The sequence below is a fragment of the Plectropomus leopardus genome, chromosome 1 (assembly GCF_008729295.1).
Source record: "Plectropomus leopardus isolate mb chromosome 1, YSFRI_Pleo_2.0, whole genome shotgun sequence".
NCBI classification, from domain to species: Eukaryota; Metazoa; Chordata; class Actinopteri; order Perciformes; family Serranidae; genus Plectropomus; species Plectropomus leopardus.
The window spans coordinates 27,187,181-27,204,776 of NC_056463.1; the positions used below are offsets into that span (position 1 = coordinate 27,187,181).

The following is a 17,596-nucleotide window of genomic DNA, read 5'->3' on the forward strand; positions in this document are numbered from 1 at the left end:
CAAACCAATCAGTTCATACCAGCAAATTGGACAAATGACAGTAGGGTTGAGCAAGACATACTCTAATGAGTTAACATTGGTGTCATGCCAGTGACGACTACGTAGCCTCAAGCAGCTACCCTTAATTAAGCAGCAATGAGGAGCAGGATACAAAGGTCTGGTAAGCTCATGTCTTTGTTGTGAAATCACTCGAGGCAATTCTATCAGACTTCTCGCAGCTCCCTCTGAAGCCACAAACAGCTGGATACAAATATTTTTTCAAATCTCTACACAGACAATCAGAACATTCTTAGAAATCCCTCAGATATTGTTTTTCCTCTGATATTGCTTCCCTGCTTGTTCATTGCATCTACCTGTTCGTTTGTCTGGCTGATCAGTGGTGGTATCAGAAATAATGTGGAAAAAGTGATGTCCATTTTAAAACTAAAATTCAACATAAGTGGCCTATTAACAAGCTTTTAGACTCAGCTAGGGAGAATTACATCATACATCTCTATTTTTGGGAGTCATAACCACAATCTAAAAACGCTGACATAGAGCAAACTTAAAATCCAAAGCACTTAGAGACCAATTTTATTGAACCAAAGGGGATGTCACTATCTTCTGCCTTGCTATTAACTTCCTTGTCTCATACAATCAGATCACAAGCACTCTTATATTTTACTGTTTTCATTTTATGCTTCTGCGGCCTGCTTTTAGATGATTGAAAAAAACGCTAAGAGCACTGTGGCTTAGTAAAGGTTTTAAAAAATATTTTCTTTCATCTGAACCGAGAATCCTTTTAGAAAATACAGGTTAGGTCCATAACCATTCTTACTATATCTAGCAAAAAATGAATTTAAAATGATTTATAATATATTTTCATGGGAAAGTTATGAGTAAAAATGAGAAATAAGTTTGCCCTCCTCATTATCGTGTGAAAATTACCACCTTAAAGGTCCAGTGTGTAAGATCTGCGGAGATTTAATGACATCTCGCTGTGAGGATTGCAGATTGCAACCAGCTGAAACAGCTCCCAGTTAAAAGTCCTGTGGTGTTCATTGTTCAGGAGGTTTTTATCGGGAGCCAAATTATCCACAGAGGTCTGTTCCTCTCAAACACAAATGGACCAGGTGATAAAACAGGTAAAAATACTGACTGAAGCAGTTTTCATGTTAAAAAAAATCTGTGTTTTCCTGGCGCTGCTTATTGCAGAGGGGCCACAAATGGGCAAATTGAGAGCAAGTGTCTGTTTTGTCCATTCCAGGCTACTGTAGAAGCATGGCTGTACAAGTACCCACACCTTATGTAGATGTATTCAAAGATAAAAACACAATTTTTTTTCAGGTGATTATACATTAAAAAAGATATACTTGTTATATTATACATCATTTCTGCCAGTATATTCCCCTAAATGGACCTTTAGGAAATCTGAACTACAATACTTTAAATCATAATTTATCTTAAGTGTAGTGAAAGCATAAAGTGATGCAGGTTCCAAAGAAAAACCACAATATCCAGAGCTCAGCAGTGAGTCTATGTGCAGGGGGATTTGAGTATTCCTTTCTTTTCTACAGTAAGCTGCTGTGTCATGAAGCTCCTCACCACTACTGTACTGTGTGTGGCATCCTTGACAGCTGAACAAACTGCTGTAAGGAGTGAGGAGTGAGGCAGAGAGCTACCGAGCGTGCAGATCCCTGTAAATCACATCCCTCGACTGGTTGCCACGCAGTGAAATCTCTTTTTCGCAATCCAGCTCTTCTTGATTGAGCTGAAGCGCCAGCGAGGGACAGCGCCTTCATCCTCTGCCATCTGTTCTGACTGGAAGCTCAAATACGTAGCATAAATATGAAAGGTAGCAACGTTGTGCTCAGGTTTTCATGTTGCTTTTAGTTTTTGATTTTCTTTAAAATTTAACAAGATGGTGGCCCAATGCAAAACGAGCTCAATGGACACCCTACCTGTACTCAAGTAGCTTGCTGCTATACTATTTATTGCTTTGCTGCATGGAGAGAAGCCGAGTCACAGGCATTTGAAATGAATGCTGAGTGGTAAAATTGACACGAGTAATCTCTGGATGTTGTGGATGAGACCAGAAGATTGAGTTGCTCCCGGTGGACATCAGTGCAAACCAGCAATCATATTTTAGATCACCATCAATTCTCGAAATGATTATGCTTGAGCTGGAGTTGTGCCTCAGGGTAAGCTACATGTCTTGTGTCTAATATTCCAATAGAAAGCTTTGGATTGCCAATCACACATTCATTTATCTTTTTCTAAATTGTAATTATAGATTAATTATAAATGGGTGGTGAAAGGGCCCAAGAGTAATGGGTTTGTCACCAGCTACATTCATTTTACATTCCACTGAGCTGCTGCAGCTTCTCTGTAATAACCACAGCCACACAAACACTGAGCATCTGCCTTGTCTTTGTTTCTGAGAATAGCATTAACACATTAACACAACGTACATTTTCAAGTAGTTAGCCTCAGGCACTAAATTACTTCGTATTCTCAAGATTTTATTCTTACAATCTCTTTGACACACCTGCAGCCTCGAGGGACAACTCATTTTGTTGTAAACATCCACCACGTGTTTACAGGAAAAGGAATGCCGATATTGATCTTATCTAAATAATGACCCACATCAGTTTCTCTGTGTTCCATTCCACAGATATCTCGTCTTCCTGCAGGTTAAGAGGGATCTCTACCATGGTCGCCTCCTGTGCAAGACATCAGATGCTGCTCTGTTGGCTGCCTACATATTACAAGGTAGGACACGGGGAGGGGGGGGGGGGGGGGGGTCATTATTTAAAGCTGCGGTTGGTAACCTTAATGAAAATGATTTTTTGTCATATTTGCTTAAACTGTCACTGAATCCTCAAAGTATTATATAACACAGATTTAAAAAAATCACAGAAAAAAAATCATGTCCCTCCTATTGCCTCTAATGGCATTCGCTAGAATCTACCACAGCACACTGAAATCAACCAATCATAGCCGAGGAGTCTGTAACGCAGCTGTTCACAACAGTTCGTGTGTACCTCAAATGAAGATGCTTACATTTATTTTTGTCTTGCCTGTGTGTCCTTGGGTATCAGTCAGTGTCCCCTGTCAAAATTCAGTGGTTTTTGTGAGTCAGTGAACACAGCGCAGACGGAGCTCTTCATTAGTCCTTTTTTTTCCTCAGCAGCAGTTTGATCAGTTGATCCACTCGGAGCGGATCAAGTCAGACAGATGAGAAGAGCAGACAAGTGAAGGCAAGCTTTTAGACCGAACAAACTCATTGTTTAGTTTCATTTTGACTGTGCCTGACTTTCTTCTGCTTCATCTGTGCCCAGAGAATGGTTTGTGCACCAAAAGTATGGAGCAACAATAACCCACCCTTAATGAACGGTAAAAACGCAATCAGAATGTGGCTGTAGATGTTTAATCATGGCGATCCGCCTCAAATAGATACGTAAATGTGTGAGAGATCCTGCATGGTGTCCTTTGACTCGTGCATTTAAACCTATTAAAAGTTTCACCTCACACATTATTTTAATGAGAAGTTTCCTGGTGTAATTTCGGTTATGACTACCCTTAGCTTCCACAATATATGATACATATTATCATGATGTTTGTGACCTACTGTAGACATCATAATTTCCGTATGACCCGGGCTTGTAAATAAACATTTGCCAGCTGTGTTTTGTGTGTGTCTGTGTACTCACATTCTGCCATATATGAACTTTACTGTGTGTTTTTGTGCAAATGTGCAGGCAGTGCGCTCAGAGGTTGAAGGCTCACACTGCTTTCATGTCTTTGTTTGACTGGGACCTTGAGAATCTGAATACATTGTTTTTACCTTGAAATGAAAATTCTTACTTCAATATGCACCATAAAAAGAAATTTAGATACAGTTCAGACTTTAAAAAAATATCAAGGGATTCAGTTAAAAGTTGGTTTGTTTCCCTTTGAGAAAACCAGGCAGTTTTGTGGAAAAGTTGATCATTTTGGACGATGCCAGCTTTCCATTTGACAGGCTTCCCTACATGTCAGACCTATCAACATGCAGAGAGGTTAGATGCATTAAGGAACAGTTTCCCTGTCATGCACCGCACCAACCATCTATCCATCCAGCCTTTTCTCAGCCAATTTCTGAATCAAAATGTACCTCGTGTCTCTGTGACGCCCACAATACAATACATTGAAAGACTTGGCTGATATTGGCTTGCTTGTTACAACTATATGCAGGTGTTCGTAATTCTATTTACTCTATCAGATAATGTGAAAACTTCAGCACTGGCTAACTGTAGGAATTACAGTTAGTATGGTATTATGTGCTTTAGCTTATTTTTGCTTCCTATGACTCGGTCCTCATCACTTCGCCTGCCAAATAAGTGGCTGTCTCAGCCCCTCTGTGTAGAGCTTTTCTTCACCAGGTTTCTCAGGCTTATATAAGCATTCTCCGGCACTGTCAACATGTCAGAAAGTGTGAATCCATAATGTCTGTTACACATATATACTGGAGCGCTTTTGGCTGTCTAAAATGCTGTTTTTTCAACAGTAAAGGCTGCCAGCGCTGTACAGTGCTCTCCGGAGAGCGGACCGGTAGCCAAACTCTCCATGTAGTTCCTCCACCATCTGTAAACGGATGTCAGTGGTTTGTAAACTCGGATGCTGAAGCTGGCTACAGTGATGCGCTGGCAGGTATTTTGGATGGTACAGATTTGCCAGCAGAACAAGTACTGCATGGACTCAATGTTAACAATTGGAAGAGTTCTTTTTTAAGATAAAGCAGTTTTTGTGTGTGCCCTTTTTGTGCATAAGTGTGTTGAAAACCTTGACTTCTTGCTCATTTCTTTGTGTGCAAATATGAATTGTGAGTTTAAGAGTGCTAAGGCATTATCTTTAAACACCATGCACACAGTACTAACCCTTTCAGATCAGGACAATCAAATACAAAGTTTATAGTTGAAAAATGCCTTTGGTGCAGCAATTAAATATAAAGCTTAAATTTGATACATTTGATTTGAAGAAATTATTGAAATTCTTTTTAAAGGTCCAGTGTGTATGATTGAGGGGACCATATTAGCAGAATTTGATTATATGATATTAGCAGAATTTCGTTATAATATGATAAGTATGTTCTCTTTACTGTGCGATCACCTGAATATAAGACTTGTTGTGTTTTTGTTAGAATTTGTTATGAGCTTCATGATTGCAGTTACTTTCTTCTTAATCTATAAATCATCTGCCAGCATTACCATTTGGTCATTGCAAAAAATATTTTAAAACTTGTTAGGTATGCATCACATATTATGTAAATGTTCGAATATTGTTAACATTGTGCACTACTTCTACTAATTGCAGCCATTGACAGCTGGGATTTGGAAAGATGATTTCATAAGTGGATTAAAACATTAAAATCCAACCTAGATCTTGTCTTTTTGCTCATTTTCCAGCTGAAATTGGCGACTACGACCCTGGGAAACACCCAGAGGGCTACAGCTCCAAGTTTCAGTTCTTCCCCAAGCACTCGGAGAAGTTGGAGCGGCGGATTGCTGACATTCACAAGACTGAGCTGATGTAAGGTGACACCTGTCCATGTTCCTTTGTACCTGTGTCCTCCTTCACCCCTACAGCAGCACAGTGCAGTGCAACACAGAAGCACACCTGGTGCCACACTGAAATGCATAAGTCAGTCACTAAAATGAAGGACTGCTGTGATGGTTTTAGGACTCCATGATGCAATTGTGTTATAAGACATTGTAGTCAGATTATTATATGTAATTCCTCACAGTCACTGAAATGTATTTTTTGAACACATCTGCAAGTAAATAATCTGATATACAAAACTATAGGTTTGAAATTTCATAGCTACTTAATGCACTGAGTATTCACTTCTATTCATTTGGTTTGTGTGTGTGGTGTGTTTTAATTTAGTTTTGTTTTACATGCTTTGCATTCACACAAGCTCTGTAGACTTGCCTTCTCATCTCTGCAAAACGAGGCACTGAAAATTTTATGCACGGGCTCAGCGAAGACTCTGACCGATACACATGGCTGGTTGTTGAAAGCGCCAGTCTGCAGCACCCTCCTGACTATTTGGCCAACAGGGTGCTCCTTACATTTCACCGGTTTTTGAGGGGTCCAGCCTCAGGCAAGCAGTGGCCTGAAACCAGTGCTCGGGCAGCCATTAATGGTCGAGTGAATTTGGATTTGTTCCCCTTGGTGATGCCAATAGTTTAAGTCTGGTCTAGTTTAAGTCTTAAGTATTCACACAATTTAGCTTCCATTTTAGAAGTAGTGCAAAGAAAAGTCAGCTTGACCTGTGCTGTTTTATAATTTAACACTTTCTCCTGCGGGATGTTTTTTGATCCGGCTCCGAGTGCATGTCCCATCCTCGGCAGTAGATTGGACACACAGCCGGTGATAACCACTGTAGTGCAGTCTCCACTCATTCTTCCACATAGTGTAAATCACCTCTTCAAAGAGGTGTTGTCATACAAGTTTTACTGTATCATCAGCAAAAGCGGCTCTACCTGGTTGCCAATCCTTCAGACTGGTGGTGTCGGCAAAAACTGACCATCTTTTGGGATTTTGTGTGTTCAGGATAGGTTTTATTTTATACTATCATAGGTGTGTTTGTACTGTGCCTGGGGACTGGTATGAGTTTGTAGTGGTCAGTCAGGTTCAGTTAACATTGCTTTGCCTTATCTGCCTTAAAGTGGAAGGGTGCCAGACAGTGTGTGCCAAGGTCACAGCCATGTGTCATAGCAGGTACACGTGGAGACTGTGATCAGATACAGAGACACTGTCATCCTGTGACTCCTCCAGATGATGACTTCATGGTTGATGGGTTAGGGTGAAACAGCCAATGTACTGCAAGAGGTTTGCAGGAACTACTACATGCAAATTTCAGTGTGCAAGATGTGAACTCTACTTGTGCTCATATATAATAATAATAATAGTAATAATAATAAGGTTGTAATGTGTTAACTTTTGATTATTAACCACTTGAATAAAACCTATCTGTTGTAGAACCTTTTGTTTTTTCTACAATCTCCCATCTTTTACACACAAAGACAGTGTTTTCAACCCAGGTGGACACAGCCTCTGGTGAGAGATTTGATCCTACACTGCCCTCTATTGCTCATTTCCACAGTCTTCTTTGACACCTGCTTTGATCAGTCACATGCATCTCCCCACACTGGAGTGTCAGCACCTGAGACCATTTTAGGGAAAAAATATTATCACATTTTCCTGCATGGTTAAAACTACAGTAGATGGGTGATAGAGAGTAATGTTTCAGGTTTTATCTCATTCATCAAAAATTAGCACAAACTTTAAATCATATGATGATTAAATGGATTAAGGTTTATACACAGCAAAGGTTTGCAGCTGGTTGTGACAGTTACCTGTTTGCTGACTTTTTGTTCTTTTCTCCCAGAGGTCAGAGTCCTGAAACGTCGGAGCTCAACTTCCTCCAGAAGGCTCAGATGCTGGAGACATATGGAGTAGACCCTCACCCATGCAAGGTGGTCTTTACAAAACACATGTATTCTTAAATTATTATCATGTCTTTTTTATGAGCCCATGCTTTATGCTCATTTTGATGCAATGAGGTTTAAATCTTGTATATTTTTTGAGTAAATGTCAAAATAAATCATAAAATGAATTTTGTCATACTGCTCACTTAAAATGGCCTTTTTTAGGTTTAGAGTTATATTTGTGTTGTAAGTTTCCTGATTAAAAATACTTATTCTACAATAACATAAACACGGGTTTATGTGCTTCTCAGGATGTGTCTGGCAACCCTGCTTTTTTGGCTTTTACTCCCTTTGGATTCACTGTGCTACAAGGAAACAGGAGGGTCCATTTCCTCAAATGGTGAGTTCAAATAAACAGTTAAAACTATACATGGTGCTCAATAATAACTGTATTTCACTTGATGGCCACAGCATATGTGCCCACATTAATGGGCAAGAGTTTGTCACTGATTTTAAAGAAAAAGTAAATTCCTCAAACACCATATGGGCCAGTGCATCATACTGAGCAGAGAGAAATACACATTTTTACCAGCAATGAGAAAAACCTTCCACCAACATGCATCCTCTGTGAATCAACAGCTTGTACAAAATAAAGTGCCAGCAAACTCAACAAGCTGCTTAAGTCCAGTTCTTCAAGTTTTCATATCGATATTCATAACACACAGCGAGCGGTCTAGTACAACTCTGCTACACTCTTCTTCTAAATAATAGAAGTTTCAATGCCAGCAAAGGAAAAAGAACGTCCTAAAATTACTCCAAAGAGCTTGCTTGGCATAATCCAAGTCTTCTGAATCCAAACTCTGGTTCCAAACATTTGGTTCGTTGTTAGATTCTTAATCCTGCAGGGATCAAATGTACAAGTCATAATACAATACACCCCAGCTGATATTTTAAAGTACCTCCAGTTATTGTGTGTGAAACTTTGTGGGAAAATGATCAAATAAATAGTGTTCACTTTCAATATGAAATAGTTTATAGTGGTCATGTATGTAAGGATAGGGAGACAGAAAAACTCAAAGCTAATTCTGCAAACTGAACTGAAATCTGAGGCAAAGGAATCCAAAGGAAACAAAAAGTAGCCAGTGATCCGTACTAGAAGATAATAGTAACCTTTTCTAGACAGCAGAGTCATTCAGCTGTGAAGCTGCATGCTCTGAGGTTTTCAAAGACTTCTTTGCAGATGTGGTGTTTTAGATTTTGTTTTTAATTTAATGTCTTGCAGTTTATTCTTGTCATTTTCTGTGACTGGAATAAATGTGTCTAGACTTTTCAGCACCAAAATGAAACACAATTAATATTTGACCACCTTTATCCATTTCCTCCGCTCACTTTTTTCTCTGTCTCCCTCTTTCTTCTGCTATTTGTTTCCCTTTCTTTCGCTTTATCTTGCTTTCTCACTTTGTCTTCTTATGTCTTTATTTGTCTTCGTTTCCCTCTCTGTCTGTCCTTTGTCCTGTCCATCTCTGGATCTCAATCTCAGGGAGGAGGTGACCAAACTCAAATTTGAAGCAAAGACATTCCATATATATGCAAATCAGAAGGAGGTATGTGTATGCATTATTAAAACCTTGCTCTTTTCTGGCCTGTGGAGCTCAGCAAGTTAAATAAGTATCGCCTTGTTTTATGTATGGGGCCAATGTAATCTATCCTCTATACAAAGTAAATTATTGAGTAAAATGTGTGTTAGCCACAGGTTTTAGCAGACATAGGAATAAAGTAAAGCCACTGTCTCTGAGATAGTTAATACTGTATGTGTCATAATTCACCCTAGCCAAGAGCTCAGTAAATCAGAAAAAAATATGTAGACATTTTCTCTTCACATGATGAAAATCACCTCTAGGAGTGTGGCTGATTTATTTACACCATGAATGAGTTACAGTACTGGACTTGTTACAGGATAAGAAGATCATACTAACATACTTTGCACCTACACCTGAGGCCTGTAAGCATCTTTGGAAGTGCGGAGTGGAAAATCAGGCCTTCTACAAGTAAGTCACATGACCTGAAACACCAAACTGCAGACAGGGTATCATGTTTATCATGTAAATGATGTTTTCTCTCTCCATTTCTTCACAGGTTGGAAAAGTCGAGTCAAGTTCGCACTGTGTCCAGTAGTAATCTCTTCTTTAAGGGTAGTCGCTTTAGATACAGGTATTCAGTTGCTTACAAAGTATTTGTTGTCCTTCCTAGATGAACATGTTATGAATGTTTAGTTCATATGTCAGAACAGACATGGCTAAAAATGTTACACATTACGTTACATTGTTTTAGTGCTCACATTTTGTATAAATCACATAATAATAGACTGTCTTTTTTATTTATTTTCAGTGGCAAAGTTGCAAAAGAGGTGATGGAACAAAGTGCCAAAATTAAGAGAGACCCCCCTGAGATACACAGGTTAAAAAATCTAAAATATAATATATAGAATGTTGCCTGCAGACCTAAAATGAGTTGAAATGTGGCTTGACAAATGTTAATGCAGTGTATGGAGAACATCATGGGTGCATATGAGTGTGTTTTGTTGTCTAGGGCTGGCATGGTGCCAAGTAGGAGCTGTCCATCCATCACCCACGGCCCCCGTTTGACCAGTGTGCCCAGGACCCGACGGAGAGCTGTGCACATCTCCATCATGGAGGGTAAAACACACACCCCAAAGAATAGAGAAATAATGTTAAAAAAAACCACTGTAGCTGACAACAGTCCCCAACCTTTGTGACATCATCTGGGCCAAAGCTATATAAAGTGAATATTAGAAAACAACGATTTTTTTTAATAAAATCATCAGTGTTTGGCACTGGTGGCATGATTAACATTTCAAACATTTATTCATTACTTTAGCTTTTTCAACAGTGTCCTTACTTTTCAAGTACTTTCAGCTAATGCTGGGCAATTAATATTATATTGATATTATGATCCTAAATTTGATATCCTTTTTGCTTTTTGCTATCTAGTCCCTTTTTTTTTTTTTTTTACTGTATTACAATATCAGTTTTTGGATATTGCTATATTCTGAGACTTGTTTTTTCCTGGTTTTAAAGGCTGCATTACAGTAAAATAATGTCATTTTCTGAACTTACCAGACTGCTCTTGCGATTCCATTATTTGGCTTTACCCTTTCAGTCAATATGTCCAAAATACTGATGATTATTTATCAAAAATCTCATTGTGAATTTTTTTTTTTTTTTATGGAAAGTCAATCCCACAGTATCATCACAATATTGATATTGAGGTATTTGGTCAAAAATATCATTTGAATTTCTTCATTTTACCAAGCCCAACTTTTAGCTATTTCAATCCATGACTTATAGCTAACTGTTGTTCACACTTTTTACTTACTTTATTTTGTAAGTACATTTCATGCACTGCCAGTCGCCATACCTTGTCTTCGGGAATCAGTGTGGGATTTTAAAAAAGATCAGTCTTTATTTCTGTTTACAAATGAGCAAACTACTTTATTTACTACTCTATTTATCTTTCCATGTGCCCTCTGACAACTGCAGAGGGTGCCCAGGGGTACAATTTGGTTGGGAATCACTTTCTTAGTTTGTGACTTTATCACAGTAGCAGCATTTGTGGGTCAGTTTTAAGACTCAAACAGCCTCACATCACACACTGAAGTTCCTTTAGCCAGTGGCCCCAGGCATTATTTTGACATGTGAAAGTCCTCCTGTCAGTTTATAAAGGGCACTTACTGTCCCCTCCTTCCTCCAACAGGCTATTAACCTTTTGCTAATGCTGCCACTGTCAGTTTGCTCTCAGTCAACAAGCCTCGCTAAAACTCAATAAACTTATGACACAGTCAGTTTTCAACAACAAATAAAGTGGTCCTTTGACGAACTAGCCCCCCTCTTGTCATTGACATCATGAGCAGGCTCTGACATTGCACCCCACTGTTGCAACACTGAAACAAACCCCCCTGTGTTTTGTCCTGTTGCTCTGTCTATGCTGGCATTTCCACTGGTAATAATATCTCAGCCTGAAAATAGCTCCCGCTGTCAGGGGCCATGCCATGTGTGTCACGGTCCAACAGCAGGGAGGGACGATGTGAACTGTGGCACATTCCCGGGCCTTGTCTTTCACTCTCCGTCTGTCTGTCTGTTTATCTGCCGCTGTCAGCCCACCCGCCAGCATGTGGGAGTTCACTGTGGAGAAGGGAGGGCTGCTTCACTAGGCAGCCGCAGTCGGAAACAAAGACAGACAGCAGGAGGATAGATTGGGGAGTGGTACTTTCAAGAACACGCAGAGATAAAGCAGGAGAACAGCAGAAGTGTGCTAGAACACAGTGAGTGTCAGACAGCTGTCTTTTTGAACCATGGTGAAGTGTCTGATCCGGATCAAGACCAAGGTGAACGTTCACTTGCGTATGATTAACCACTGTTATCGAGATGTGAACGTGCGCGTGCTGTCTCTGGGACCCAGGCTCTTGGGCAAGGCTCTGGGGGTCCTACCGCTCTTCCCCGCCCTCCCTGGGGGTTCTTCCACTTCAGGCTCTGCTCCTGGGTCGGGACAGAGCTCCAGGACCCCTTCCAGGCTAGCTGTCCCTCCTCAACTCTATGGTTGCAACCCACCAGCCAATTGTGCAGGTAAAAACAGGGGCTGGTTTAATCGTGCAGGATTATGGAGCGCCGCCTTTTTGTGGTTCTTTTTGGGGGATCAACAAATCTCTCTTTAAGAGTAGTGTTCAATCAAAGAGCCAAATACTTCAGGGGGGTGCTGTATGTTTCTCTGCTGCCAAAACCCCAATCAATATCACATCAGATAATGGAATTTTCTAATAATGTGATCAAGTGTAATGTGTTTAGAACTTTACATTGTTATTATTTAGCTTTCAGAGAGGATCAAGGTACAGCTGAGTAACCGTTGTCTACAAGGTAGACACTTTTGTTACCACTTTTGAGTATTTGATTTAGACATAGATTACATGAAAAAAGGACAAGCTCATTGTCATGAGCACCCAGCTGGCCACCAACATGTTTTTGACGTTGATATTTGGTTGAATTTAGGTTGTGATGGAGGCTAATTCTAACATCAATTTTATGTAGAGTACTGATGGACTTGTGTTGTTAAGTTCAGGGGTGAAAAGGGTGACAAAAATACAAACTCTTTTTTTTTATATCAGCATTAAAATGTGGATTTCTAGTTGATTTCAGCATCTGGGTTTTGGGAAAGAAATCATCCTAGAATAAATGTAATGTGAAGCAGACATCAGTTAAGGGCACTTAAAGGAAAAAAACAAACAGTCAAGAGCGTGAGAGGCCGAGCACCTGGTCCAAAATACTGTCAAAGTACATTGTGCTAACATTGTGGTTCGTGAAAATTGTAGTTTTGCTCTTTACAGCTATTGTAATTGCTGTTTAGTCAATCAAACGGCAGGGCTTAATCATGATTCTTATACATTTATTTCACAAACACAACAACAACAAAAAAACAGTCACTAGATGATTTCAGTGAGCTTGGCATTTGGCTCTTTCTCAGGAGACATGATTAGGCTACTGTAACAAGCATTTCATCACGGTAACCAAAATCCAGCATCTTAAAAATGTGGCAATGGCATCTTAAAGTTGAATAATGATTTTTAGTTGTGAGGTCTGTAGAACAAAACCCAACAACTGCAGATAGTCACAATACTATCATCAACATGGCATGAAAGTTTAGCATCATTGGATGCTGGATTTTAGCTTCAGGACTAATTAAACTCAAATTGATAGATAAAAGATAATTTACCCTTAAACATTCTCTTTTAATAGCTCAGGAATTATTTTTCTCTTTTAAGGTTTTAAGGATAAGGAATTTCTCTTTAAATGTGTCTAACTCCAGGTTATTAGACATGTCTCCCTTTGTGATGTGTTTTCAGGTCTGGAGTCCCTTCGAGACAGCGCTCACTCCACACCTGTGAGATCCGTCTCCCATGGCGATTCTTTCATGTCTTCTCGGGGCCATCTGGTGGACGGCAGCGAGGCAAGCACCTCAGCAGTCATCTCCGACGAGGCCTACAGCCCCTCAGACAGCGTGCTGCCTACACCCGTGGCCGAACATGGGATGGAGATGCCTTTGGCTCGTCATCTCAATGGTGCTCCCTGCAGCATCGATGAGGAAAAGGAGTCTGAGGCGGGCACATCGAAGGAAGGAGAAGAGTTTTCTTCCGGCAGGAGAGCACTGCGTATGGTCAGGAGCAGGCCGTCACCACCAAGCGATGTGGAGGAGCTGAACAAGTTCATCCTGAGCGTGTTGCGTCTGTTCCTGGTCACTATTGGACTGCTGTTCGCCCTGCTGCTGCTCCTCATCATGCTGACAGAGTCAGACCTGGACATTGCCTTCCTGAGAGACATCCGCAAGACACCTGAATTCCAGCAGTTCCACTTTGAATACTTCTGCCCTCTGCGGCGCTGGTTCGCCTGTAAGTTACGATGGATGGGAGGTTTCCTCATCAGCAAGTGAAGCAGAGACTGATGGACACAAAACAGGCCTCCACTGAAGGACATGGGACACACAACAGACAGGTCGAGAGAGAAGAATGGCAGCCCCATTCCCAATGTCAACTCAGCTTCTCCCAGGAAGGAGTTCCTGTCGCAAGCCACGGACTGTCCCCTGAAGAGCCTTGTTTATTACATTTGACCATCACTGCGTGGAGAGGAAATCACATTTTACTTTGGAAAATTCAGGTCATTTCAAGGTATTTTATTTTTTAACAATGCCACAGTAACAGGTTTAATTTAAACACTGAAAGAGACAAATCTGACAGACTTCACTCATTCAACCACAGATAATAGTTGCCTTTATTTTTGTATTAATTTATACGTTGCAACATTACTGTAAGACAGAGTGACCTGAAGTGTGACGGTGTGCGTCATGTGACCTGAGAGTTTGAGTCAAGTTTGAGACAAGATGAGATGGGAGGCAGTCTAGCTCATCTAATTTTCATATTTCAAAGCCAGTAACAACATTCATGATAGTTAAACGTTACTATGGTCACTGCTATGAGTTTGAAAATTGCTGTGTTGAGTTGTACAAGTATCTGGATGTTAGAGGAAGTGCGAAAATGGAAAACTGAGCAGCACTTACTGAATGTATATCAGTCCTGTGTCAAATAATATTTGCTGTTATTACGCGTAGTTTTATCAAATTGTTAGCCATTATAGGAATTTGCTATATGGAGTCATTAGCAGAGATTGGACTAAGTCATTGTTTTGCAAGTCACAAGTAGGCTAAGTCCCAAGTCTTTCCACTCCAAGCCCCAAACCCAATCTCATGTCTTAGGCTTTCCTGAACAAGTCATAATGCACTCTTCCCCAAATTTAATGCCATTTTAACAAGAGAATACACAAATCATGAATGTTTTGGGGTTTTTTTTTTTATATTTTTTTTTTTTTTTAATAAGCTGTTAAGCTAATATTAGCTTGTTAACAATGTTGAAATTAGCCTCCGTAGCTAGAAGTTGTTGCTGTCATTTTCGACACACAAGTTTTGCATACTGCAATTAGTTCTTTTTTTTGAACACTGCATAGTTTTTGCACACAAACAATCATCTTTGGTATATTTTTTTTCTATCTGGCACTCAGTAATATAATGTTAGTTCTTTATGGCTCTCATAGGATGCTCTGGGATATATTCAGAATAATTGGATCTGGAGAATTAGGTGTCGACTTGCTGGCAATGAGCAGTGTTTATGTTAGCTGATTCAGGAAATGAATTGATTTGTGGCACAGCTTTTTAAATGACATACTTTTTAATCTTTGGGCTTGGGGAAAGGCGTATTATTTAAGCAGTATTTTCAAGTATTTTCAAGTCAAAAGGCTCTAGTCCAAGTGAAGTCACTAGTCACTGGTGTTAAAGTCCAAGTCAAGTTGCAAGTCTTTTTTAGTTTTGTCAAGTAGACTCTAAAGACATCAAATTTACGACTCAAGTCTGACCCGAGTTCAAGTCATGCGACTCGAATCCACATGATACAGTGAAAGCAATGAATAGGAAAACAAATTTGGCACACGTTGACAACTTACCAAGTTTTTCTGATGGTCACGATGTGATAGTACAACCCAATATCTCAATACTGAATTTAAAGAAATGCTAAGAACTGGCTGTAGTTGCTGTTTGACTCAGGAGTGATATTGGTGCTGCTCAGTCAAATGGCTCGATTGATAATTTTTGTAATAAGTGTTTGTGGTCAGATGTCCATTAACAGTGTGCTCACGTTACCATTTTTGTCCAGCCACTATAAATTATGGATAAATTGTAAGGATATAAGTAAGTCATGGAGGTGGTAGGTTTACTGATTTTATAAAATAGCAGCCAAATAATTCTAATAGCTACAATCAACTTCTGTGTGTAAGGAACAGATGTCACTTTGCCGTAGTTACTTTTACAGTAGTTGTAAAGGTGATGGGACTGTGTGAGCTAGCACTGTAGTGATAGTGAAGTGTTTGGTTAGTTCTTTGACTCCCACACTCAGTAGAAGGAGTTTATCTTGATGTGCAATATTGTTGATATTCAAAAAAAAACAAGATCTTTTCCACTGAGGAAAATCTGACCTTGTTTTACCTTTGTAAAGTGCAAAAATTAGTGCTATTTTCTGACATTATACAGTTAAGAGAGCTTATTTTTAGTCCATGTTGAGTGAAGGTCATATGAATTTGTTTAGCCCTGCTGTGTTCAAGTTTATGCATTTTTCTGTAAAGGCTGAATATATTTAAACCATATTTCCATTTTTACAAACGGATGTCTCGTTAACACGCAGAGATTTCCTCACAGCAACTTTTAATGGACCTGAAGTGTTATTTTTTACAGTGGATGTATAGTTTTCAGCCCTGCTGTCAAGAAAGCCTAAGATAAGTCATGTTTACGTCCTACTGCAATCTTCATCATCGCACCTACCAAAGAAACCTCTGTTGTCTGATATTTCTGTCAGTTTGCGTCAACAGAAGAAAACTCTGATAGTCTGCTCTCCTCCTTCAGCCTTATTACACACAGTATGTGTTATTTCACAGGTTAGCCTGCAATCCAGCTTCACAGCCCAGAGCAATCAACAACGTAACTTAAAACCATACAGTCAGTTAGTATTGGTCCTCACAATGAGCCTACAAGTGGTTGATCAGGATACATGTATATGCTGTGTGTCAGCAGGTACATATCAAGTAAAGTGGATGTCTAAGTTATAAAACAAGAGAAATGCTTTAGGACAGCAATTGACTGAGGGGTTAAGGCCATGCAGGTGGAAATATTATAGTCTCTCCTGAAAAAAAAATCACAGATTGAAAGTTAACACAAACCAGTACTTTGAGAATCCCTATAGTGTTAAATTCCTGGCTTTAAGTCGTGGTTTTATTTTTGTACAGTATTGACATTTTAACATTCAGATACTGTGAAATAAGCAGAAGTATTCAAACTTCTGTTTTTTCTTTTAGTTTATTATTGGATGAGTTAGAAATATTACAGATATGATTATATTTAATAGAAGAAAAACACATATTTTGTGGTTGCTCTTCAGACTTGGTAAATTAATTACTATTTGCTCTAAGACAGAGCTTGCTGGTTTTTAATTGCATTAGATTTTTTACGTCCTATGATCATATATATATATATATATATATATATATACATATATATATATATATATATAATTCATGTTCACGCAGATGAAAAACTTTACAACATAATTTGAGCAATAAATATTGCAGATAGTTAATATGAATAAACTGCAAAAAGATGTGTCTGCGAGACATTCAAAATGTCTTTTTAATCCCCTCAGAAGGTAAAACAGCCTGCAGATGCATGTGTGAAGGGAGTGGTGCCCACTGTTCCTGGTTACCTACAGTGGTACATAACGTTCTTATATAAATCCTGTTTGAGTGTTGCCTAATCCTCGACTGCTCTTCCTTTACTCATTTTAGAAAAGCAGAAAAGATACAAGTATTCCTCTGAAAGTATATGTAAATGAGGTGGACACCTGACAGTAAACCCGTTTTTCACTTTACTCTGAACAGGTGTTATCAAGACAGAAGTGAAGCAGTTTGTATTTTTAGCCAATTTAAAAACAGCAGAAGTAGCATATTCAACTACTTGAATAGTGACATATATATATGTATATA

At 39.3% G+C, this 17,596-nt stretch overlaps 1 protein-coding gene across 1 annotated transcript in view; it reads left to right on the plus strand.

Annotated features, from left to right (window-relative positions):
- The window catches only part of LOC121961554 (FERM domain-containing protein 5-like), an 84,005-nt gene extending 66,432 nt beyond the window's left edge, over positions 1-17,573 (plus strand). Inside the window, exons 5-14 of the mRNA XM_042511629.1 lie at positions 2,654-2,751; positions 5,427-5,550; positions 7,415-7,502; positions 7,766-7,854; positions 8,995-9,058; positions 9,411-9,502; positions 9,591-9,665; positions 9,843-9,911; positions 10,044-10,150; positions 13,369-17,573. Coding sequence (XP_042367563.1) covers positions 2,654-2,751; positions 5,427-5,550; positions 7,415-7,502; positions 7,766-7,854; positions 8,995-9,058; positions 9,411-9,502; positions 9,591-9,665; positions 9,843-9,911; positions 10,044-10,150; positions 13,369-13,952 — 1,390 coding nt within the window. The 3' untranslated portion in view covers positions 13,953-17,573. The remainder of the gene's footprint in view (positions 1-2,653; positions 2,752-5,426; positions 5,551-7,414; positions 7,503-7,765; positions 7,855-8,994; positions 9,059-9,410; positions 9,503-9,590; positions 9,666-9,842; positions 9,912-10,043; positions 10,151-13,368) is intronic.
- Positions 17,574-17,596: the final 23 nt, after the last annotated feature.